General features: G+C 37.6%; 1 protein-coding gene across 2 annotated transcripts; it reads left to right on the top strand.

Moving 5' to 3' along the window:
* Positions 1-1,571: 1,571 nt before the first annotated feature.
* On the top strand, positions 1,572-25,131 carry LOC107839316. 2 transcript variants are annotated; one of them, XM_016682749.2, is made up of 9 exons: positions 1,572-2,665; positions 3,700-3,888; positions 17,562-17,654; positions 17,819-18,001; positions 18,087-18,189; positions 18,284-18,469; positions 20,524-22,958; positions 23,854-24,446; positions 24,640-25,131. In XM_016682749.2, the coding sequence occupies exons 1-9, from the start codon at positions 2,438-2,440 to the stop codon at positions 24,647-24,649; spliced, it is 4,020 nt and encodes a 1,339-aa protein (XP_016538235.1). In that variant the 5' UTR covers positions 1,572-2,437; the 3' UTR covers positions 24,650-25,131. The 2 variants fall into 2 exon arrangements, with proteins under 2 accessions (XP_016538235.1, XP_016538234.1); XM_016682748.2 differs by having other exon boundaries at positions 1,574-2,665; positions 23,851-24,446.
* Positions 25,132-25,373: the final 242 nt, after the last annotated feature.

The following is a 25,373-nucleotide window of genomic DNA, read 5'->3' on the forward strand; positions in this document are numbered from 1 at the left end:
TCAAATTCTTGGCCTACATATTTTGAAAAAACAAGTGGAACACGTAATGATTCAATGGTCAAACATAACACAAGAATAAAAGCAAATCACGACCTTGGACCACCTTATGAATCTCACCGCTAAGACTGATTCTTAATGTATTTTGTTGATTTAACTCTCCTACACATAATAAATTTTTAACTAACAAGAAGATGAATAATTTGTTTTGCAAAATTAAACTATTGATATACAAACACATTTCTAATTTTTAAATACAAACACATTTCTAGTTTTAAAATTTCAGTACAATGTAACATATTAATTAAGAAAATCACTTGACTATTCCAATGTTCATAAACTTTAAACATAATAGGATAGTACGTGATAATAAGGTAGTAACACTATTTTAAATTTAAAATAGAAAAAAGAAATACACACACCAAAAAAATAAAAAATAAAAAATAAAAATGTAGAAATTGAGCAGGGGTTGGTTAGAGGCTAAAGCTGAGGCCCATAGCCAAGGCCCACAATATAGGGCACTGTGTTTCACCTCTAGATTGTTGGCCCAAAATGGATTTAAGTGTAGATGCACGTGTGATATTTGCTTCCCAAATTATATAGTAATAAAATACCAAAAAAGAAAGACTAATAGAGTTTCGATATACCCATTCAAATTGAATTTATTGATCATCGTAAGGGAGTTAATTAGACAAATTGATTATGCTGAATAATTTCATGTATATAGTATTATTGTTTGATTAATTAAGTTCATACAATTTATTAATTGATTTTGTACTTCGTAAAAGGAGAAGAGATTAACAATTTATTCTGAATGAAATTTGAGGAAATTTGATATTGTTCGAGTAAAAAATTGTCAATAAGAGTGCTTAGTGCTCTGTAGATTTTTATTCAATGATGCCACATGAATCGCTGAAAGCATGTATGTATAGCCAGCTCAATAAAGAAAGTTTCGAAAATTAATTTATTATTTATATTTTTATTAATATTTTGGTCTAGTTGGGGTGGGGGAGGGATTATTATGAGTCATATTTGAAGTTTGTCAAATAATCTAGAAGCAAAAAAATTACTAAGATGTCTCTCCCGATTTTTCTTTTATCTTGTCTTTAAATAAGTATTACGATTAATTGGTTAATAAAATATGGAGCGAATATCACAAGATAATATTAGACAAATGTGAGTAACTAAATCACAAATAGAATAAAATATTAAATTTAATATAATGAATGAGTATAATTCTATTTGTTATATCATTTCAAGAAAAACTTATATTAGATTAAAAGAGCATTAACTATACTAATAATTCTCTTTTCTTGTGATTTTATACTATTCAAAAGCCGTTATTTACTTAAAATTTACATCATCCATCACTTTTAATTCTATTTAAAGAATAGTTGAATACATTAAGACTCTTACTACAAACACAAAGTTCTTGAAAGATAGGACCATACAAATCTATTAAACACAAATTCATCATACATATACATTTTTACAAAAACTGTTTTCACGGTTTAAACCCATTATTCTTCGTTTCATTTTATTTTTTGAACAGTGAAAAGGAGGATAAAAGGGGGCAAAAAAAGATGAACAAAGAAAGTATAAAAACAAATCTCCTGTTCTCCTTTGCCCAATTGTGGAGTGGTGTTGTTTTCTACATCGTCAAAACCAATTCAATTCCTCTCTCTTTCTTCAATTCCTATTTCTCTCTCTCTCACACACAACACACACTTCAATCTGTGCTTCCCATTCTCACACATACACATACACATACACCCCTTTACGCTTCCCCTTTCTTCTTTCAGAAACACCATTTTTTTTTTTTTTTCTCCTATTTATCATATATATCTTTCCCATTTCTATTTTTCATCTGGATTTTCAAGACCCCCTTTTATTCCCAATGAAAAATTCTGTCTTTATCTGATATAAAAATCAAGAAAAGTTTTCTTGATTTGTCATTTGGTTGTATCTCAGGACTTTCTTGATTTCTCAGAAGTTATGTTTTAGGGGTATCCTTTTCGGTTTTAATCCTTTGATCAAGAGTCCCTTTTAGGGTTCCTTTTGGTTTTAATTTATTATTATTTTTTTTTTTTTGGGTGAAGGTGTTTTTTTTGTGGTTTATTAGTTTTTTCCTTTTTTTTTTTGAGTTGATATATAAGAGTAGGTAAAAACTATCTAGTGCTATTAACATCCTTCTTGGTAATTTATGGTTATGCAAAATTCAGGAATTGGCCTTGCTTTGCTGGGGTTTTATTTGTAATTTAGATTTAGCTTATGTATGATATACTTGATAAAGGGGTTGTTAGTTTGAGTAAAAAGATTAGTTAGAAAACTTTTTAGCAGCATTTAGAGGGTAGCTGGTGAAAAAAGGTTGGATTTTTATTGGTGAAGTTGTCGAAAACAGAAAAGAGCTTTTGTAGTTGTGTTGTACAAGTAGTATTGTATGGGCGAACATGAGGAATGGGCAGAGCCAAGTGGGCTATTGCCGAATGGGTTAGTGCCAAATGCAGGACCCGTGATCGGAGTCCTTGACTCTGAGAGATGGGCAAAGGCCGAGGAAAGGACTGCAGAGCTCATTGCCTGCATCAAACCCAACCAACCATCCGAGGAGCGCAGAAATGCTGTTGCTGATTACGTGCAGCGGCTTATCATGAAGTGCTTCCCATGTCAGGTTGTTTTGATGTTACAAAATTTTGGTTACATTGCAACATTGTTGGAATTTGCTGTTGTTATGTTATGTAATATTTTGCTAGTTCTCTGTGAGATGAGTCACTTACCTTTACAAAGAAGGACCAATGAATTCCCTTTTTCTCAATGCATTAGGAACTTCAGTGGTGTGTTGTAAACTTCTGAAATGATGTATATCTTGTTGAAATTAGTGATCTTTATTCTGTATTCTAGAGCTCTGCATTGAATATACAACAGGTGGGTAACTAAGAGATTTGGTTAAATGTTGGGATTTTCTTGTCATAGATAATGTTATTATGAGGTGGGTATTTCTATTTTTCTTTTATTTGCGAGAAGTAAAGAGGGTGTTAGATACAAAAGTTGGATAGGAATACCTTGAATTAGTGGGAGACTGCTGCTACTACTATTTCCTCACTGAGGGAGAGGTGGGCGAAGGTTTTAGTCTAAAAATCCATTCACATTGATAGGGGGCAGGGAACCAATAGAAAACATGTCCGGGTCTATCAAACAAACTATAGGTTCCCCTTTTCGTGCAATAGGGGATAGTTGGGGATGTTATGAAGGCCAATGAGTTATGAAGTGTGAAAATGGAAGAGAGGTAGAGTGTGGGTATTGGTGGAGATGGGTGAAGAGAGTACAATGTGAGCTGGTTATACTTTTAGCTGGTTTATGGTATTGTAATCGTTTTCCCCCTAAAGAGTCGAATCATCGTTCTAATTGTCACATACCTTTGATATGTCAAAAAATGTTGTTCTATGTCAGATATGAGTATAAGTATTGACTATTTTTTTGGGTGAAATGAGTCCTCAGGATAAGTGTGCATGACTTGTACATTTAACTGTGCTATTTCTTTTGTTGTTGCAAGTCTTCCTTCTCTAAAGAAGTGATTACTTTGTTCTACTTACTTATCCAAACACAAAAAGAGAGAAAACAAAAGGAGCAAATGTTCCATCCCTTTTTATGTGTTGTCTTTTGGCATTTTGCTTGTAATTTCTTTAACCACTTCACATTTTCCAGGTTTTTACATTTGGCTCAGTACCCTTGAAGACTTATCTTCCCGACGGGGACATTGATTTGACTGCGTTCAGTAATAACCAAAGTTTAAAAGATACATGGGCTCATCAGGTTCGTGATATGCTAGAGAAGGAGGAGAAAAAGGAAAATGCTGAATTTCATGTAAAGGAGGTTCAGTACATTCAAGCAGAAGTAAGTCCTTTTTCTAAACCCCCTTTTCCTTGAGGTTTGCATGCACATATTCTTAATCTTCTCCATTGGTGCCTATTAGAGAGAGTAGGTAGTCGTGGCTGGCTTCTTTAGGAGTTAAATGGTGTTTAACAATTTGTGACATCTGATAGGATGGAGAATGTTCCTTAAATAAAAAGAAAATATAGGTTATCAAATAAAAAAAGATAGGATGGACAATGTTTTAGGAGTATATTTTAAATATAAGGAGTTTACTTCAGGTATTTAAAATTCTCAAAACAAGATGGTACCATGATCATCTTCTGTTGGTTTTATTCGGGGCTCGAATTTCACTTGTCCTTTTGCTTGGGATTCTATCTCTAGTTGTGTAAAGATATTGGTCGTTCATGCTAACTATACTTTGATATTTGATGTTGAATTTTTGAAAGCAAAACATTCAAAGATTTGCTTTTGTTACTATTTTTTTGGTCAATATTTTGGAACTTTTTCCCATTTGGCTTTTCAGAGAATTGCTTTCCTTTTTATTTTGATGAAAGAAAGCATGCACTATCTAGTCTCTTATTTCTATGGTTTATGCAATGGTTTTATCTTGTGGTTTTGGTCTATGTTACCATATCTTGTTGGTCAATTGTTGTGGTTTTAACTTGTTGGTCAATTCTAGTGGTTTTATCTTGTGGTTTTGGTCAATGTTACGATATCTTGTTGGTCAATTGTTATGGTTTTATCCTGTGGTTTTAGTCAATGTTACCTTATCCATCCAAAAAAAAAAAAAAGAAATTGTGTTACCATATCTGTTTGTTTTACTTACCATCATCTGTTGTATTTATTTTTAATCATCATAGATGGAACTATTCCTACCTTACTAAAAAAAGAAGGAACTATTCCTTTGAAAAATTGACACTCATTTGATTCTGTTTATTAGAGTTGCAAAAGTAACGAAATATTTTTCTCACTTTACTTGAGACTAGATCGTAATTAGCATTAAAGGGAGATAAAGCACATTAAAAGTATGGTTGTATTTGACTATAGTTGTCAGAGCAGAGTTATATTCCAGAAACCGTGTCAATTCTATATTAAGTTTCCTTTCAATGCTCTTAAACAAAAAATCATAGAATCCGATGGTGTTAACATTTGATATTGTGCATTAAGATAATTTGGGACTTTGTGGGATTATATATTTGTCACATCCCCAAAACCTCATGGGCGTGACTGGCTCCCGCTAACAACACTTGTTGGGAGAACCAACTTTCCACACATTCACAATGCATACAACACTGAGATAAAAATGTGTACAAATTCAAATGCACGAAATAATGATTAAACGCAAAGTAATGATCCAGCAAGATATCGCGTAACGATTTACGAAAACAACAGTAGTTTAGGTAACAAATCTCTAACCCAAACCCCACACTAGACCATGGAGCATCTGAACAAAGTTACATGAGTTCAGCTTTCGGGCATGCAACCCAACAAAAAGAAATATAAGCTAAAAATAACTAAAGCTGGATGACAGCCTCCACGAACAATGCGAAGGTTCACCTTAGCAACAGAATCCACACATAAAGATCATTAGCCACAAGTCTCTCTCCGCAACCGTATCTGCAGGTATGCAAGTAAGGAGTGAGCTATATAAATATAACCCAGTAAGATCCTCGGCTCGCTACTTTAAGTACTCCTGGGACAAGTATTAGAAAATACAACAACACCAAGAACGTATCATTATTACACACAGGAAGTATATCATAATAAGATGTCCAACGAGACCAACAATCATTCCTCGGAAACTATATATCTCAACACAATTTATACCAAGTATTTATCACCATTTGAAATCAAAGTAATTACCCAACACCAGAAGTTCCGGGCCACATACACAATGTGCCAAATATCAAGAGTATACACAATACCCGGGAAACATACACAATGTCCCATATCAAATAAAAAAGCATACACAATGCTCAAAGGAAGCATACACGATGCCCCAACGAAATTAGGAAGCATACACAATGCCCCAATCTCACAGTACACAATCATATCACATCACGAAATAATTTATAAAAGGAGTATTAGTATTCTTAAGCATAAAGTATATGTGTCTGGCCTTGAAGACCGTCGATTTTGCCAAGCACACGCTCGTCCCAACACATGGACCGGGCAGATATAAATATATCTTAAAAACAAATTTGAAAGCAAGCACCCAAAGTTTAAAGTCTTACTTACCTCGCGAATGACAAGTTCCTCAACCTTGCAATGCGTAGTACACCAACCAAACAACCTCCAATGATTTCAATCTAATAAAAATATTACTTAACGATGCCAATTGTGCTAGCCGATATCAAGTCTCAATACTCCTAACCTTTTAGTTTAAAGCTAAACCTTAGTATCTCATAACTTAAGTGATGAATTAAAAATTATCTCTATCCAACCTAATTTCTCAATAATAATCTCATACAAATTAGTTACCTAACCATTTGATCTCATTAGCCACAAACATTATAAGAAACTCTTAAATGCTTATTCAAAACTCCACTAATGCAAAGAATTTGCAAAGTTGTACAATAAGTACTTTTGTTTTCACGTTCAGGAAGTTAACATATCTAAAATCAATTAATTACAATACAAAATCAGGAGTCCCACAACATGAATATGATCCCTTTTCTCTCTCTACTTATTGCTCAATCATTACATCATAAAAAACAATCATTAACTAATCAATAGCTTCCACTTTATCTCGTCAACTCAATTAGGACCAATCTTCCGAAATACTCTTTGTGTGCACAGTTTTCACGCTAAAGAATTAGGAAAAAGATGCATACCTTATAAATATGAAGTTTCGCAGGTGAGTGTTACTGGCTAATGTTATTCTACGCCGTTGGCTCGCTCTCTTCCAAGAGTAAAGAGATCAATTGCCCTAATTCTTTTCTTTTCTACTCCCTTGAAGAAGTTGTTGCTTTTGAAAACTTAAGAAACTGTTTACCCTACCTTTTACTTCCTCATTAGAATGTGCAGCCCCAAATGTAAGAGGAGAGGTTTTTTGTCTTTTGGAGGGTTTTTGTCTTTTGTCTTGCCTATTTTAATTATATTAATTAACAATAATAATAATGGCTAATTACCCACTTACCCCTCATTAAAATCTGGATTATTACATTCTCCCCCACTAAAAATAACGTTCGTCCTCGAACGTGACAAAAGTCATACAAGAAATGTCAAATGAGTGGGAAAATCTAACTCGCATGGACAAGTGAAAAATAAGATGCTTTTTGAACAACCTAGGTAGCTCGGGCAAATAATCTGAAAACACACCAACAATTTCTCGAACAATAAGAACACTGTCAATAATAATATTTTCAGCTCGTGCATCATGAACAGTAGCAATAAAATCCAAACACCCATGACCAACCATTCGATGTACCCTACATAAACTATTATCTTTTCTTCAGTCACAAAGTCGTACCTTTCTACACTAAAGGTGGGTATAAGCTTATCAAAATCAATCAAAGCATAAAAAAAAATGTCAATCAGATCATATCCATAATCACATCAAAGTCAAACCTAGACAAGCAAATCAACTATATGGTGTCCGCGCTAAACAAATATCACACAACATCCATAAACTCTATCCACTAATAAAGTGTCCACCGCTTGGGTCATAACCATATATAGCACCATTAGAGTCTCAACTCTTCTTTCTAAGAAAAAAACAATAGATGGGGATACAAACAAGTACGTAGAGCAAAGATCAATAAGAGAATATTTCTCTCATGAGAACTAACAATATAATACCTGTGACTACCGCATCAGGTGCCTCGCTGTCCTGTCTAGCCATAGCGAAGAATCTGGGTGGTCCACCCCCTGTTTGAGCAACCTGCGCACCCTGTCGATTTTGTCCATAAGCACCCTGTGGAGCAACTCTAACTGTCTGAGCTTGGGCTTGTGCTCCTGTAACATTCCATTGCACCAGAGTAGTAGCTTGACTAGTCCCAGAATCTCCCTTAGGACAAAACTTAGCAATATGTCCCTATTTGTTCCGTAACAAGCCCTATTTGTTCTGTAACAACGAGCACTGTGATTTCTACCACAATTGGAACACCACGGATGCTGGCTTGACTGATAAGAACTGTTACCCTTCCTCTGCATCTGTTGTTCGCCCTGTCTAGCTGAATAATTGTTCCTCAAATACTGTCCCATGGACTCTGACTGCGTAAGCCTGGATTACCTATAATATAAACTACTATTACCCCTAGATTGAGCACCACTAAATACACCTGAATTACGTGCCTTTTTGTTTTCTCGATTAATCCTTTCCATCTCATAATAGGACTCAGAACGGAGAGTAGTGTCAAACACCTCAGAATAGGACCCATTACGCACATCGCGTATCACTGGACCACGATAACGAACCTCAAGTCCATCCACAAATCGTCTTACTTTCTCCCTCTGATCTGCAACTAAAGATGGAGCATACCTGGACAACTCAGTAAACTTAGCTTCGTACTCAGTGACTGTCATGGATCTCTGTTGTAACTCGTTAAACTGGCATCTCATGTCATCTTGTTTGCTCAAGGAATAAATCTATCCAAGAACATAGCTGACTCTGACTAAGTGATCAGTGGTAGCCTTGCTTGTCTGCCCTTCAAAACGGAAGTCCACCATGCCTCGGGAGACCCTGAGAACAGAAAAGTGGTAAATTCTACACCACGAGTCTCCTTTATAATAAATGATAAAATCAACTCCTACTTTTTAAATTTCAAATTTAGTAGTTCATTCTCTTTAGGACACTTGTATATAGATAAGTATTATCCTTTTCTTAGTTTATCTCTTTGTTGTATTGTATTTATATATACTCAGTCTACAATCAATGAGAAGTATCGTTCTTTTCATTCCATTAACAGTCTTATACTTCATATGGTATCAATTAACTCTCACGAGTATAATTCTTTTGATCCCTCCTGCTCTTCCCATCAAAATAGCCACAAACATAACTGTAACAAATTCAGATGCCAACACCACAATTGTCTAGTTCAATTCTATCATCCAGTTACCAATCAAACTAACTGGCAGCCACAATTTTTCCCTCTGGAAAGCACAAGTGTCCATGCTTATGCGTGGTCACAACATTTATGGCCATCTCAACGGTTCTTGCCCTGTCCCTACCCTCAGAGTCACTCAAAATAATCAGGAAGTCGAAAATCCTGAATTTGTTTCATGGTATCGCCAAGATCAGCTTATTCAAAACGCCATCTTGGCCTCAGTTGATCCTACACTTGCTGCTACAGTTGCCGCTGCATCCACCGCCAAGGCTGCTTGGGATGCTTTGCACACTGCCTATGCCAACAAATCGCAAACAAGAATCTTTAGTTTGCGTGATCGTCTTGCTCGTCTCTCGAAAGAAGCCCTTTCCGTAGCTGATTATCTACACCAAGTTCAATCTCTCTGTGATGAACTTGCCACTGCTGGAGCTCCTGTGTCTGAAGAGGAACTGATTGTCAAAATCCTCACTGGACTTGGCCCAGAATTTCGTGAAATATCTGCTGCGATCTGTGCAAGAGACTCTACTATCTCTTATCCAGAACTTTATGAAAAGTTGCTTGATCATGAACTTTTTATAAAACATGAAGAAGCAAAGAAACCATTATCATCACCAATTACTGCTGCTATTGCGCAGAAAACAAACACGTATCCTCGCCAAGGAAACAACTCAAACACGTATCCTCGCCAAGGAAACAACAACTCCAACAGGCGTCCCAGTGCAAATTTCCCCAACACCAACCAGCCATGGCATAGCGGAAAAAATAACCAACAACGACGATATGACAACACTCTGAAGTGCCAGTTGTGTGATCGTCCTGGTCATTCTGCCAAAGTCTGCAGAACCCGATCACACAATCACCTACAAGCCCGAGCAAACTATGCTGCTCGGCTTTCAATTCAAGAGGCTCCTTGGATTGTTGATACTAGCGCCACTCATCATATGGCCGCAGATGTTCAAAACTTCACTGATGTGCAAAACTACACGGTCCAGAGGAGATAGCAATGGGAAATGGTAGCAGCATTCCAATATCTCATACCGGTAACACCAACATAAGTGTATCAAATAAGCAATTTAAGCTTCTCAATACCTTATGCTCTCATGATATAAAAAATAACCTTATTTCTGTTTCTAAATTTTGTTGTGATAACCACACCTCCATTGAATTTTTTCCTTTTTCTTATCTTGTGAAGGATCTGAGTACAGGGCTGCCTCTATTTCGCGGGCAGAATAGAGATGGGTTGTATGAGTGGCCGTCGGGCAGTGAGCATCATTTACCACAATGCAATGTTGTCATTCCTCTACACCTGTGGTATCGGTGTTTAGGTCATCCTAGTCATCGAATTTTAAATAGGATTTTGCATCAGTTCTCTCTTTCAGTTTCACATTCTAGAACCAATTCAATTTGTAATTCGTGTTATTCTAATAAAATGCACAGGTTACCTTTTTCTGAAAATTCATTGCAATGTAAACGACCATTGCAAATTATTTATAGCGATTTATGGGGGCCCTCTCCTGTTTTGTCAACCGATAACAAGCGATATTATGTCTTATTTGTTGACCATTACTCGAAATACATGTGGTTGTTCACTATAAAATCAAAAAAGGAAGATCTTGATGTCTTTCAAGCTTTACATCCCTTAAATGAGCGACGGTTTCAAACCAAAATTCTCTCTCTATACAGACGGTGGTGGTGAATTTCAAGGTTTATCATCATATCTCAAAAGTCATGGTATTGAACACTTAGTGACCCCTCCCTACACACCCCAAAGAGTTGCACTAGTTGAACGCTGTCACAGACTTGTTATTGAGACGGCCAAAACCTTGCTGCACCAAGCCTCATTGCCCCCGATATTTTGGAGTTTTGCCTGTCACCAAGCAGTTTACCTTATAAATCGTCTAACAACTCTAAATTTACAAAATAAATATCCCTGTGAAATTCTATTTCAAGAGTCTCCAAAGTATGAATCCCTTGAAGTTTTTGGTTGTTTATGCTACCCATGGCTCAAACCATATGGCAAAAATAAATTAGAGCCAAGATCTAATCCCTGTGTGTATTTAGGATTTTCTAATAAACATTATTGCCACCGATGTTTTGATCCCGTCAGGAATAAATTATACTTATCAAGGGATGTTCTGTTTTTGGAAGATACCTATCCTTTTCAGAATATGTTTTCCAATTTAAAACTCAAACAGAGCGATAATATTGCCTGGGAAATTTGTTCTGATGTTCAACCTTTGAATCATAAACCATCAAGTTCAGACTCTTGTCATCCACTCCCAGATGCTCTGCCCGTGCAGTCTCCACTACCCAGCTCAACGTCTGCCACACCAGAAGGCGTCTCCGCTGCATCAGGTAATTCTCAAAATTTATATTCTTCTTTGTTGCCACCTGCAATTCCACCCCCACCTGATAATACTCAACCACCACCATCATCCAAACCATTAATCACCTATCAACGCAAAAATCGTCCACAACCAAACACCTCATTGATGCCACTTCCTTCTACTGTCCAGTCCCCTAGCCCGCCTTCTCAATCACCCAATGACAACCCTTCTCAGAGCACACTTGCTTTGATTCCGTCCATTCCTTCACCTGTGGTGACCACTTCAACTCATCCCATGCTCACACGCTCCAAAACAAATAACCTCAAACCCAAGCAGTTTAGTGTTAGCATCAACTTTCCTTGCCATTTGTTCCTCGTACATATAAACAAGCGGACAGAAGCCATGAAAGCTGAATTTGATGCCCTTGTTAGGAATCATACATGGGATTTGGTTCCAGCTGCTCCTTCGATGAATGTGGTTGACTGCAAGTGGTTGTTTCGTATAAAACATAAATTTGATGGTTCCATTGACAGGTACAAAGCTCGGCTTGTTTCAAAGGGATTTACCCAGCGTTCGGGATTAGACTACGATTCGACTTTTAGCCCGGTAGTCAAACCAGTAACTGTTCGGTTGGTGCTTACTATTGCGACACAGTACAACTGGCCTATCCATCAGATTGATGTAAATAATGCCTTCCTACAAGGACGTATTGAGGAAGAAGTGTATATGAGGCAGCCACCAGGCTTTTAAGATCGAAACCTCTCCATCGATGTCTGCAAGCTGAACAAAGCGATCTATGGCTTGAAACATGCTCCCTGAGCATGGTACACCGAGCTCAAAAATTATTTGTTAACTGTTGGGTTCGCCAAGTCTCAATCTGACTCTTCTTTATTTATTTTGCATAAATTTGGGTTCACTGTCTATGTTCTTTTCTATGTGGATGATATAATCATCACTGGAAATCAGATTCGGGGGGTTCGTCATATAATAGATGGTCTTTCCAATCGCTTCTCTTTGAAAGACCTTGGACAACTCCATTTTTGGGTGTTGAGGTTATCTCTTCTACTGATGGTCTTTTTTTATCTCAGCACAAGTATATTATGGATCTTTTAGATGACGTTGGCATGATAGGTTGTAAAGGAGCACCTACACCTATGACTTCCACTACCACTTTGACAGCTTCGGTGAATGATCCTCTAACTGATGGTAATATTTATCGACGGGTAATTGGAAAGTTGCACTACTTATCCTTTACACGTCCTGATATTGCCTTCACAGTTAGCAAGCTTTCTCAATTTATGCACAATCTACGTCACTGTCACTGGAAAGCAGTCAAACGATTACTTCGTTATCTTCATCACACCTGCCAATATGGTATACGATCGCAAAAGCTCCAGATTCGCGTCTGGTTGTTTATTTTGATTCGGATTGGGCTGGTGATCCAGAAGATCGCACCTCTACATCTGGATATGTTATTTTCATGGGTAGCACACCAATTTCCTGGTCCTCAAAGAAACAATGCTCAGTCTCTCGATCTTCTACAGAAGCTGAGTACAGAGGTGTGGCTACTGCTGTTGCAGAAACCAACTGGCTCGCAAATCTTTTTCACGAACTTCGTCTTTCACTTAAGGGGGTTCCGCAGTTTTTCTTTGACAACATAAGCACCACTTACATTTGTTCCAATCCAGTTTTCCATAGTAGGATTCAGCATGTAGCCATTGATTTCTACTTTGTTCGTGAACAGGTCCAGAACAAAGATATTGAAGTACATCATGTTCACTCAGCTGATCAAGTGGCTGACATACTCACAAAACCACTTCCCAAAGCCACGCCACTTTTGTACAACAATTTTCCAAGTTGGGTGTTGTTGACACTACCAACTTGCGGGGGCGTAATAAAGGATAAAATCAACTCCTATTTTTTAAATTTCAAATTTAGTAGTTCCTTCTCTTTAGGACTCTTGTATATAGATAAGTATTATCCTTTTCTTAGTTTATCTCTTTTTTGTATTGTATTTATATATACTCGGTCTCCAATCAATGAGAAGTATTGTTCCTTTCATTCCATTAACAGTCTTATACTTCATACTTTAATCCCAAGGTAGTAAGTATTTTCTCGTATCAATCTAAAAACTTTTGAGGCTCAACAGAAGATGGTGTAGCATCAAACTCCGGTGGCTTAAGATCCATGAAATTCTTAAGATCTTTGGGTAGCCCTACAGTTGTAATCGAATGATCAACTGGTTGAGGTGCCTGAGAAGTTGCAACATTCAACTGAACTTGTGCTTGCGTCTGCAAAGTAGCCTGAGGAGTTGGAGTTCGACCCTGATTAGGCACCAATGCCTCCAGTACATTCAACATTCTTACCACAACGTCGGCAGGCAATGTAACAGTAGGTACAACAACAGGTGCTGTAGCTGGAGTATCATGATCAACCTGGTCCTGTACTTGCTCAGGAGCCATAACTTGGGGCTGGCCCCCACTCCTAACTCCATGCTGAGGATTAGTCTGTGCCCTAGTTCGAGGTCTGGTTGGATGAGACCCAACTTGACCACCACCACGGGTAGAACCATGTCCAGTAGGTGCGTTAAATTGACTAGTAGAGGAAGAACCACGTCTCTTAACCATCTGCGAACAATGTTTAAAGGTTAAGACTAAATTCAACTCAAGACACGAATAATGAATGAAAAAGGAAAACTTCCTAGATGTTTTGTAGCCCCAAGTTCATAAGTATGGGCGCCTACATACTAATGAACAAGAACCTACTAAACACTGCTCCATGACCCGGGACCTACAACCTAGGCTCTGATACCAACTTTGTCACGTCTCAAAAACCTCATGGGCGTGACTGGCTCCCGCTAACAACACTTGTTGGGAGAACCAACTTTCCACACATTCACAATGCATACAACACTGAGATAAAAATGTGTACAACTTCAAATGCACGAAATAATCATTAAACACAAAGTAATGATCCAGCAAGATATCGCGTAACGATTTACGAAAATAACAGTAGTTTAAGTAACAAATCTCTAACCCAAACCCTACACTAGACCATGGAGCATCTAAACAAAGTTACATGAGTTCAGCTTTCGGGCATGCAACCCAACAAAAAGAAATATAAGCTAAAAATAACTAAAGTTGGATGACAGCCTCCACGAACAATGCGAAGGTTCACCTTAGCAATAGAATCCACACGTAAAGATCGTCAGCCACAAGCTCTCTCTCCGCAACCGTATTTGTAGGTATGCAAGTAAGGAGTGAGCTATATAAATATAACCCAGTTAGGTCCTCAGCTCGCTACTTTAAGTACTCCTGGGACAAGTATTAGAAAATACAATCACACCAAGAACGTATCGTTATTACACACAGGAAGTATATCATAATAAGATGCCCAACGAGACCAACAATCATTCCTCAGAAACTATATATCACAACACAATTTATACCAAGTATTTATCACCATTTGAAATCAAAGTAATTACCCAACACCAGAAGTTCCGGGCCACATACACAATGTGCCAAATATCAAGAGTATACATAATACCCGGGAAACATACACAATGTCCCATATCAAATCAAAAAGCATACACAATGCTAAGGAAGGCATACACAATGCTCAAAGCAAGCATACACGATGCCCCAACGAAATTAGGAAGCATACACAATGCCCCAATCTCACAGTACACAATCATATCACATCACAAAATAATTTATAAAAGGAGTATTAGTATTCTTAAGCATAAAGTATATGTGTCCGGCCTTGAAGACCGTCGATTCTGCCAAGCACACGCTCGTCCCAACACATGGACCAGGCAGATATAAATATATCTTAAAAACAAATTTGAAAAGCAGGCACCCAAAGTTTAGAGTCTTACTTACCTCGCGAATGACAAGTTCCTCAACCTTGCAATGCGTAGTACACCAACCAAACAACCTCGAGTGATTTCATTCTAATAAAAATATTACTTAACGATGTCAATTATGCTAGCCGATGTCAAGTCTCAATACTCCTAACCTTCTAGTTAAAAGCTAAACCTTAGTATCTCATACCTTAAGCGATGAATTAAAAATTATCTCTATCCAACCTAATTTCTCAATAATAATCTCATACAAATTAGTTACCTAACCATTTGATCTCATTAGCCACAAACATTATAAGAAACTCTTAAATGCGTATTCAAAACTCCACTAATGTAAAGAATTTGCAAAGTTGTACAACAAGTACTTTTGTTTTCACGTTCAGGACGTTAACATATCTAAAATCAATTAATTACAATACAAAATAAGGAGTCCCACAACATGAATATGATCCCTTTTCTCTCTCTACTTATTGCTCAATCATTACATCATAAAAAACAATCATTAACTAATCAATAGCTTCCACTCTATCTCGTTAACTCCATTAGGACCAATCTTCCGAAATACTCTTTGTGTGCACAGTTTTCACGCTAAAGTAGTAGGAACAATATGCGTACCTTATAAATATGAAGTTTCGCTGGTGAGTGTTACTGGCTAATGTTATTCTACGCTGTTGGCTCGCTCTCTTCCAAGAGTAAAGAGATCAATTGCCCAAATTCTTTTCTTTTCTACTCCCTTGAAGAAGTTGCTGCTTTTGAAAACTTAAGAAACTATTTACCCTACTTTTTACTCCCTTATTAGAATGTGCAACCACAAATATAAGAGGAGAGGGTTTTTGCCCTTTGTCTTGCCCACTTTAATTATATTAATTAACAATAATAATAATGGCTAATTACCCACTTACCGCTTATTAAAATCTGGGTTATTACAATGTTTCAACTTTCAAGAGTTACTTATTTATCAGATCGCTTGCCAGTATATTTCATGTTTGTTATGCACCACATATAGGTTCTGCAAAATCATCTCAGTTTAAAAGTGTTCTTGTGCAGCACCCAAGGGTGTTGCCTAGTGGTCAATGAAATGTGTTTTCGGAAACAATGAGGTCTCAGGTTCAAATTCCAACAGAGACAAAAAGACAATAACACTGGGTGATTTCTTCCCATATGTCCTAGCCTTGGACAAAATTCCTGGTACCTATTGCTAATGGGAGGTAGCAGGTATCTCGTAAATTTGTCAACGTGCGCAAGCTGACCCGAACTCCACGGTTAAAAAAGTGTTCTTGTAAATGTTCCTATTGGATGTTGCACCTGGCATTTAATATACATCTGTTCCCTTTATTCTTCTTTTTTTCTGATATTTAATTGGAGTTGTAATGGTATAATCATATATTCTGTTTGCATAATGTATTCGGCCAGAAGAAATATATTGAGAGCCTATTTTGAGAATATGGGGAATTTTTTCATGTAATTAGTTCTATGTCTGTAGTTTGATTTGGTATAATGCTCGTTCCCAAGGTCAATAAATGTTATATTTCCTCCGTTTCAATTTGTTTTTCTTAGTTTGACTTGACACAAAGTTTTAAGTAAATAAAGGAGACTTTCTAATTTTGTGGTCCTAAATTAAAGATGTGTGTAATGTGTCAAAATGCCGTTCGAATCTTGTGGTCTTAAATATGTCAGGTAGCATGTTGAGTATAAAGAATTACTAAATATAGAAAGTGACATTTTGTTTTAACAAACTAAAAAGGAAAGTAAGACATACAAATTGAAATGGAGAGAGTACTTTCTGTGCTTTTTTAATTCTATTGGCGTTGCTTTTAGGAATGATTACAGTTGAAATTCACTACAGTGTTATTTTACTATAGCGCTTAGACAGACATTTTTCTCTCTTCTGTCTGAGGATCTGTCAGGAACTCTGAAGTGGATCTATAAGTTCTCCATAGAAAACTTCTTTGGTCTGTTTCTGCAGTTACTTGACCCTTTGGGTTTGGATCTTATCAATCAGATTTACTGATAATTGGCTATATCGTTTTTGGAGCTCCTGAGGCTATCTATAGAACTTTTTGAGACTTTTCTGGTTGGAGTATGTTCATTCAGTAACTTCTTGCAATTTGTGAGGAATATCCTCCATTTGCACTAGTAATGTGGACCAAGCATGGTGCATTAGCCACTAGGGATTATAGTGTCGAGTGGAGTTGCTTGAGGAAGGAAATGTTATTTGATTTTGTAGCTAATACTCTGTTTTAAAAAATAAAAAAGGAAATCAAGCAAGCAAGCTAGCTAATACTTCAATTTGAATAATCAATCATCTTTAACTACTTGGGTAGCTTAATAAGGTTAGTAGTTGCTAATGTTGGTTATATAGTTGAATTTTGTAGTTCTCTCATATGCACCAGTATCTTATTGATTCTATTATCCATGAGTCCCTCTCATTGTTCTCTTTTTCTTTTGTGTCTGCAGGTGAAGTTAATAAAATGTTTAGTTGAAAATATCGTGGTTGACATATCTTTCAATCAGCTAGGGGGTCTATGTACCCTTTGTTTCCTGGAGGAGGTGTGTAGTTTCTTATGCTATAACAAGGTCTGCTGTTTGATGATACAGCCATAGGGTTAACACGGTGCTAAGTAATTACTTTTCCTAAATGGAACTAGTTGAGAATAACGAGTTCTTAGTAAAGGAGCATGAACACTTTACTGTACATGTTTTTCTTTTTGTAGGTTGATCACCTGATAAACCAGAATCATCTATTCAAGCGCAGCATTATCTTGATTAAGGCTTGGTGTTATTATGAGAGCCGTATACTGGGTGCTCATCACGGTCTCATTTCAACTTATGCCTTGGAAACCTTAGTTCTTTACATATTTCATGTGTTCAACAATTCCTTTGCTGGGCCTCTTGAGGTGCATGTTGCTTTCACTTCTTTGTTTATTCTTCTGTTTTACTGGTTTTATTTCTTATTTTGTGTTGTTTTCAATTTATACATAGGTCCTTTACCGCTTCTTGGAGTTCTTCAGCAACTTTGATTGGGACAACTTTTGTGTTAGTTTATGGGGTCCTGTGCCAATTAGTTCACTTCCTGATGTAACTGGTAATGAACATTTGTCGAGTCCTTTTGTGTTTTTGATTTCCTGTAGTTTGGCGTGAGTTGATTTAATTGCTTAATTTTGTTGTTCGTGTTACAGCGGAACCTCCTCGCAAAGATGGTGGGGAATTGCTTCTCAGTAAATTGTTTCTTGATGCCTGTAGCTCCGTCTATGCTGTTTTTCCTGGTGGGCAGGAAAACCAAGGGCAACCATTTGTATCTAAACATTTTAATGTGATAGATCCTTTACGAATAAACAACAACCTTGGTCGTAGTGTGAGTAAAGGTACTTGAAATTTGAATATTTCTGTTCACTAATAATATTATACTCCCTCCGTTTAAAAAAGAATGACCTACTTTGACTTGGCACAAATTTTAAGAAAATAAAGAAGACTTTTGAATCTTGTGGCCTTAAATTAAAGTTATGTCAAATGTACCAAAATGCCCTTTAATCTTGTGGTCCTAAACATGCCATATGGAAAATTGAAATTAAAGTATTGCCAAAAAAAGGAAAGGGGTCATTCTTTTTGAAACGGACTAAAAAGGAAAGTAGGTCATTCTTTTTGAAACGGAGAGAGTATTAAAAAGGCCCTTTGTGATATGTTGTTCGCTTTTTTATCCTCTAAATGTTAATTTTTTCTAACATGAAATCTATCTTAAAAGGGAAAAAGAAGCTACTAACATTTTGTACAAATAAGGATTAGAAATAGGAAAATGAAGTACTTGTGTAATTGATCGCGTGTAAATAAAGTAATTTAGAAAGAAATCATAGGTAGAAGAAGATAACAACCGCTAAACATTTATAAGGACGGTTAATAGTTGTCGACTTCAGATGCCTATGTGATTACTAAGGTAATTAATAGAACATGGATATAAGTTTTAGCACTCATAAAATGAGTAAAATGTGGATAAACTATTACACACAAATTCTGTACAACTAACATGAAATCTTCATGCAATCCGCACATTTAAGTGCTCATGTAAAAGTGAAGACTTTTTTTTACCTTTCCATCAAATGCTTCTTCTATTATGCTTTTGTGAAGCAAGTAGAACAAAATGAAGGAAGAATCACCTAAGTGGAACAAACCCTCAAAACATAATTAACATTTATCATTTGCAGTTTGTAAAATTTTATAATATTGTGCAAGTACATCTTTTAAATATTATTTATGTTATTTAGAACTTTATTCTTACTAATAGAAGGAACACTCACTAGACGCGTATTCTAAAACTAGTAATGACACTATAAGCTTTGATGTCATTAATTTCATTCTAAGTTGTTTGGGCTCTTCACGTTCGGTGCCGCACCCACATCGACTAGAAAGGTGTGGGAGCCATGCCGGATTTGGTCAACCAATTTTGGGTACTTTGACCAAAATTAGCGGAGAAGGTTCGGGTTATAATCGAAACAACAGTTAAGGTAAAATTGAAGAAAGTGGAGTACCTTGTATAAAAATTTCTCTGTTAGTCCTTTTCCTTATATCACTTTCTTTTGGATTAATATTTTTTCGTCATAATACTTTGTATGTTTTCCACAAAACGTCTCATAATTTAGACATATAACTCTATTTTTAAGTATTTGAATTATTTTAGATGAATCCCTGCACCCGTATCTGTACCCCAGATCTTAAAATTTAGAACATGGAGGATCCGACCTGTGGATCTGCTCCCGTATCGGACACCAGCTCCCGATTCCGAGCAACTTAGATTTCATTAATTTCCATTCACCCTAGGCCATACTTACAGAGGTCTTTGATCATGAGCATTTACTTATATTTAGTTGCAGTTCTCAATATTTCTCCGTGAGTTTTATTTACAAATTTGATGCTGAATTTAACTATATATTTAAGGTTCTGATGCTTAATTTCAGTCACCACTGACAAGTGAGGGATAACCTAGTGGAAAACACCCTCCACCTAATGATCTTGAGGTTTGGGGTTTGAGTAGGTTGCAAAAGGGCAAGGGCTGGTAGACTCCTTGGCGGTGGGTTTAAACTTTTAACCATATCAGAGAAAAGGGGGTCTGCCTCTACTGTTTTTTACATGATGCATGTTGGTGCGCTAGAAGAACAGAAAGTTACAATTCAATTGTTAATTGTCGTTGTTCCACTTGTGGGATTACACTGGGTATCTTCTTCTTCTTGTTTGTTTTTGTACTGTCGTAGCTAAACTTTCTTTGACTAGTAAGAAGTTTTGAGTGAGGGAAATTCTTGAGGCACAGCCTTGTATGGTAACTGCTTAATAGAAAGTAACTGCATTGTTTCAAATGATTTGGTTATGACATGTTCTTCACCTCATTGCTTCTTGATACTTCATATTGATCTGATTATTATTCTGGCAGGCAACTTTTATAGGGTACGGAGTGCGTTTGGATTTGGTGCCAAAAAGCTGGCAAGATTATTGAACTGCCCCAAAGAAAATCTAATTTATGAAGTAAATCAGTTTTTTATAAATACATGGGACAGACATGGCAGTGGCCAAAGGCCTGATGCCCCAGAGGCCGAATTGTCACGCCTAAGATTGTCAACGCCAGGTGACATACTGGCTTCGAAGAATTTTAGGGTCAACACAAGTGGAAAAAAGGTGAGTAAGGTGGAGGGAGCCAATCCACCGAATGTTTCTTCTCAGCATGGTAATCATTCTTCTGGAACCTTCTCTAGTATGAATGATTTTTCTGTGTCCTCTTATACTAAAAACCAAAAAAGCCATGGCAATTTGAGCAACTCAAGGGTTTCTGATCAAGCGCAGAAGGAAACCACTTCCTCTCAGGTTTCACATACTGACAAAATTCAGAGAGAATCAAAATCTGATCAAATAGCGAATGATATCCAGGGTAGGTTTGTTTTTGCAAGAACACGGTCTAGTCCTGAGCTTACGGACACCTATGATGACAGTAACACTCAAGGAAGGCGTGGGAGAGCTACAGAGACTGCAAAAACACAACCCACTCTGTTGAGACAGGACAGCAGTTATAAGAGGAACCAAGGATCTGAAAATGTAGCAGGTCAGAGTGGTCGATCATTAAATGATAACATGCCAAGACACATTCCATCCCATCAGAGTCATGACCCTGTCAGTGAATCTAACGTTAGCTTTCACCGAGAATCAAGCATCGATGTTCTGAATGAAGAGCTATCATCCACTGGCGGGACACAAGGGATGCATCAGGAAGAGCAAGATCTTGTGAATATGATGGCGTCTACTTCAATGCATGGATTTAATGGGCAAGTTCATTTCCCTTTTAACTGGGCGTCAGCTCAATTACCTTTTCCTATCTCTCCTTCATTTCTGACTTCTATGGGGTATAATCAACGAAATATGCCAGGAGTTCCCACTAATATTCCATTTATGGATCCTGCATTTTCGAACATGCAATTTCCGCATGGTTTGATTTCACCCCATTTCAACCAGTACTTCCCAGGCCTTGGGTTGAATCCAACTTCTGAAGATCCAGTTGACCGCAATAATGAAAATTTTAGCTCTATGGAGATGAACTCAGGCGAGGCAGAAAATGATTTCTGGCAAGATCAAGATGCTGGTTCCAGTGTTGGATTTGACCCAGAAAATGGAAATTATGAGACACTTGAATCTGATTTTAAGCAACAGTCTATACATTCAGGTTTTAACTTTGTTCCTTCATCTTGGGTTAGTGGCTCTGGCAACCCTCTGGGATCTCAGCAGACGTATATGAAGGAAAAACGTGGGCCAATTAGGGAAGAACATTCTGATAATATTCACTTTCAGGATAGCAGGCTGAATGACATTTATGCTGAAGAAAGGATGGCAAGTTCCAGGTTCTCATCCAGTGCTCATAGTAGTTCTATGAGAAGTAAAACCTCTTCTGAGAGTTCTTGGGATGGGTCTTCTGCTAAAAGCACTAAGTCATCAAGGGAAAGGCGGGGAAAGAAAACAGGCGCTGCAGAGCCAACTACTGGCTATGGGAAAGGTAAGATGATGTCTGACCACGTGTCAGATCAAGCTGAGGATGATGATCAGGATTGGAATTCTGTGTCAAATGTGGTTACTGAAATGGCTGATAGAAACCAAGGACCTCCTCATTCTGTTATTTCCATGCACCTTGCAAGGCATGTGCCTGAACATGAAATTGCTCAGAAAAGTGGCTCGGACCCAATGATGCCCATTGCACCAATGCTTATTCGGCCTGGTTCTCGGCAAAGAATGACTGATAATTCTGGGGTTATTGCATTTTATCCCACTGGGCCACCAGTTCCATTTCTCACGATGCTTCCAATATATGATATTCCACATGAGGCAGGAACTACTGATTCTTCAACAAGCCATTTAGGAGGAGAAGAATGCGTAGATCACAGTGATTCAGGTCAGAACTTTGATACGTCTGAGGGACTTGACCACTCTGAAGATTTAACTCCGTCCAGTTCTTTTAGAGGGGCTACTTCTATGGAGCCACCAGATGAACACAAGCCAGATATACTTAATAGTGACTTTGCTAGTCATTGGCAAAACTTGCAATATGGAAGATTTTGCCAAAACCCTAGACATCCCGAACCACTTGCTCATCCTTCTCCAGTAATGGTTCCACCTGGATATTTACAGGGTCGTTTCCCGTGGGATGGTCCTGGAAGACCTCATTCAGCCAACATGAACCTCGTTACTCAGCTGATGAGCTACGGTCCTCGTGTATTGCCCATTGCACCCCTACAGTCGGCTTCTAATAGACCTCCTAGTGTGTTTCAGCGTTATGTTGATGAGATACCAAGATTCCGTAGCGGGACAGGGACATACCTGCCAAATCCTGTAAGTAGTTGATTCATGAAACTTATACATTGTTAAATTTTATCTCTATATCTCTCTATTATGTTTCTTTAACTGATAGTATTAGGAGGGTGCTAGAGTGTCACATTGGTTGTGAATGGGGTAGTTGGTCTCTGTAGATGGTCTTGGGAAATCCTCACCTCATGAGCTAGTTTTTGGAGTTGAATTAGGTCCAAAGTCCATTTCTTAACGTGATATCAGAGTCACATCCTCACATCCTCACCTGATGTCCAGTCTTGAGTGTGTGTGCGGGGAGAGGGTGGTTGTCTCACATTAATTGTGGATGGGGTACTTGGTATCCTTATATGATCTTGGGCAAATCTTCACCTAATGAGCTCGTTTCTAGGGTTGAGTTAGGCCCAAGGTCCATTCTTCATCATGGATGTTATAGAGAACTATGAACATCTATGAACAATAAATATGGAACTCTCTTGTTTCTGAACTTCTTATTTGTGCTCGCTCGTTGTATCTTTTCTATAAATTTATTAATGCAACTCAATGTTTTCACTGTGTCTGTTTCACATAATGTTCAAGCATTAGTATAAAGAATGGTGCTCAGATGCCTCTTTTATTAGTGGGAGACAGGATTATCCTTGTCACTTGTTCCACGGGAGATGTTTGTGAAAAGTGAAATCTCAATTCTGTTTTACTTTTCCATGCTTTTGAGTTGATGTTGAGGATGGTTAAAGTGACATTTTGCCTTTATTATGGCCATAAATTTCACACACAGATCACTTTTCTTTCCACTGGAAGGTAGCTTGATTTTGTGTTTTTTTCCGTTTAGTATTTGTTCCTCTGTTCTGAGTGCAAGATCTTTTCTAATTGAGTGTATTTCAATTGGGTATTTTACGTTTGCAATTTGATGTGGCTTCAGAAGGTTTCAGTTAGGGATCGACACTCATCTAATACAAGAAGGGGCAATTACAACTACGAGAGAAACGATAACCATGTTGACAGAGAGGGGAATTGGATTATGAATCCAAAATCGCGTGCTGCTGGGCGCAATTATAACCGCAGCCAATCTGAGAAATCAAACTCAAGAGTGGATCGGTTGGCATCCAGTGATAGCCGGGCAGACAGATCATGGAGCTCACATAGACATGATTCTGTTCCTTCTTATCTGTCCCAAAATGGTCAGTTGCATGGAAACTCAAGCCATAGTGGCCCTCCTAATGTGGCATATGGCATGTATCCATTAACAGCAATGAACCGAAGTGGAGTGACTTCAAATGGACCGGGTGGATCCCCTGTTGTAATGCTGTATCCATTTGACCACAATGCTAGTTATGGTTCACATGGAGAACAGCTTGAGTTTGGGTCTCTGGGTCCAGCAGGTTTCTCAGGTGCAAATGAACAGCCTCAGCCAGGTGAGGGAAATCGACAAAGGGGAGCATTTGAGGATCAAAGATTTCATGCAGTGTCTGGGCAACGGTCTTCTCCAGATCAGCCATCTTCACCTCATCATCAAAGGTAAACCAAGGTAATATTTATGGTTTCATCAGGGGCTTTGTTCAGATCACGACTCTGGGGCATTTATTCGAATTGCAGCCTCTTATATGTGAAACTGAGCTGGTTTTGGCTTTAGGTTAACAGTTAGTTTTGTCTCTATTTCTTCCGTGGTGATGAAACTTTCTTAACTTTTTTCAATTCATAATATCCACAGGAGGATTTGAGTACTTTGGAAGATCAGTGACTGGAAGGAACCATCATTCGAGGGTACAAATTCGTTATCTCTTGCATTAAGCTGGACAGAAGATGGTGATTTGGTGATGGAAGAAACATTGGCGATGGGCTGGCTTGTTACCCCCCAGCCAGTCATATACTCGGTTTGGTTTTGCAGTGAAGATCTGGACACCATGAGAAGTTACTCTTCAGATTTTGCCAGAAAGTGGTCACATCTGGTCGTTCAGCTCTTAGTTGTGTATGTTAGCTTTGAAATCCTTATTTAGCTGCAGCAATCCTCTTCAAAGAGATATAGGTTTTATTATTTTCTCGTAGAGATTAGCATATTATTATTATCTCATTGAAGTAGAAACTCTTGAAGAATTTAGAGTTTTAAACTTGTTATAGTAGTTTTACCATGAGAAAAGTTCATTTTCAATAGAATGTAGTAGGATTTTGTCAACAAATATGAAATTGTACTAGCTTCTGCTCATTCAGGATATTTTTACAGTAGTGACGTGACTGATGGTTACAAAGAATTGAGAGTCCTTTTCAAACGTGGTCTTTCATCTGCTGTGCTGCTAACTGCGCAAGGCACTTCTGCATCAGCAAGTTTTCTTTTGATTCATGCAATGATTATGAGGAGCATGTCATATATATATGTACTTGTAAAAGTACACCTGCGGGCTGCGGCATCAGTGAAGCTGGAATAGACCATACATACGAGAGAATCGA

This window comes from Capsicum annuum, chromosome 8, assembly GCF_002878395.1.
Source record: "Capsicum annuum cultivar UCD-10X-F1 chromosome 8, UCD10Xv1.1, whole genome shotgun sequence".
In the NCBI taxonomy this organism is placed as follows: Eukaryota; Viridiplantae; Streptophyta; class Magnoliopsida; order Solanales; family Solanaceae; genus Capsicum; species Capsicum annuum.

What these genes read in the sequence shown, in the direction of transcription:
- LOC107839316 (XM_016682748.2), top strand. Translation starts at nt 2,438, where the DNA reads ATGGGCGAACATGAGGAATGGGCAGAGCCAAGTGGGCTATTGCCGAAT. An exon ending in CCTTTGCTGGGCCTCTTGAG is followed by an intron (nt 18,002 to 18,086) that starts GTGCATGTTGCT and finishes ATTTATACATAG; the next exon opens with GTCCTTTACCGCTTCTTGGA. An exon ending in GGACATACCTGCCAAATCCT is followed by an intron (nt 22,959 to 23,850) that starts GTAAGTAGTTGA and finishes ATGTGGCTTCAG; the next exon opens with AAGGTTTCAGTTAGGGATCG.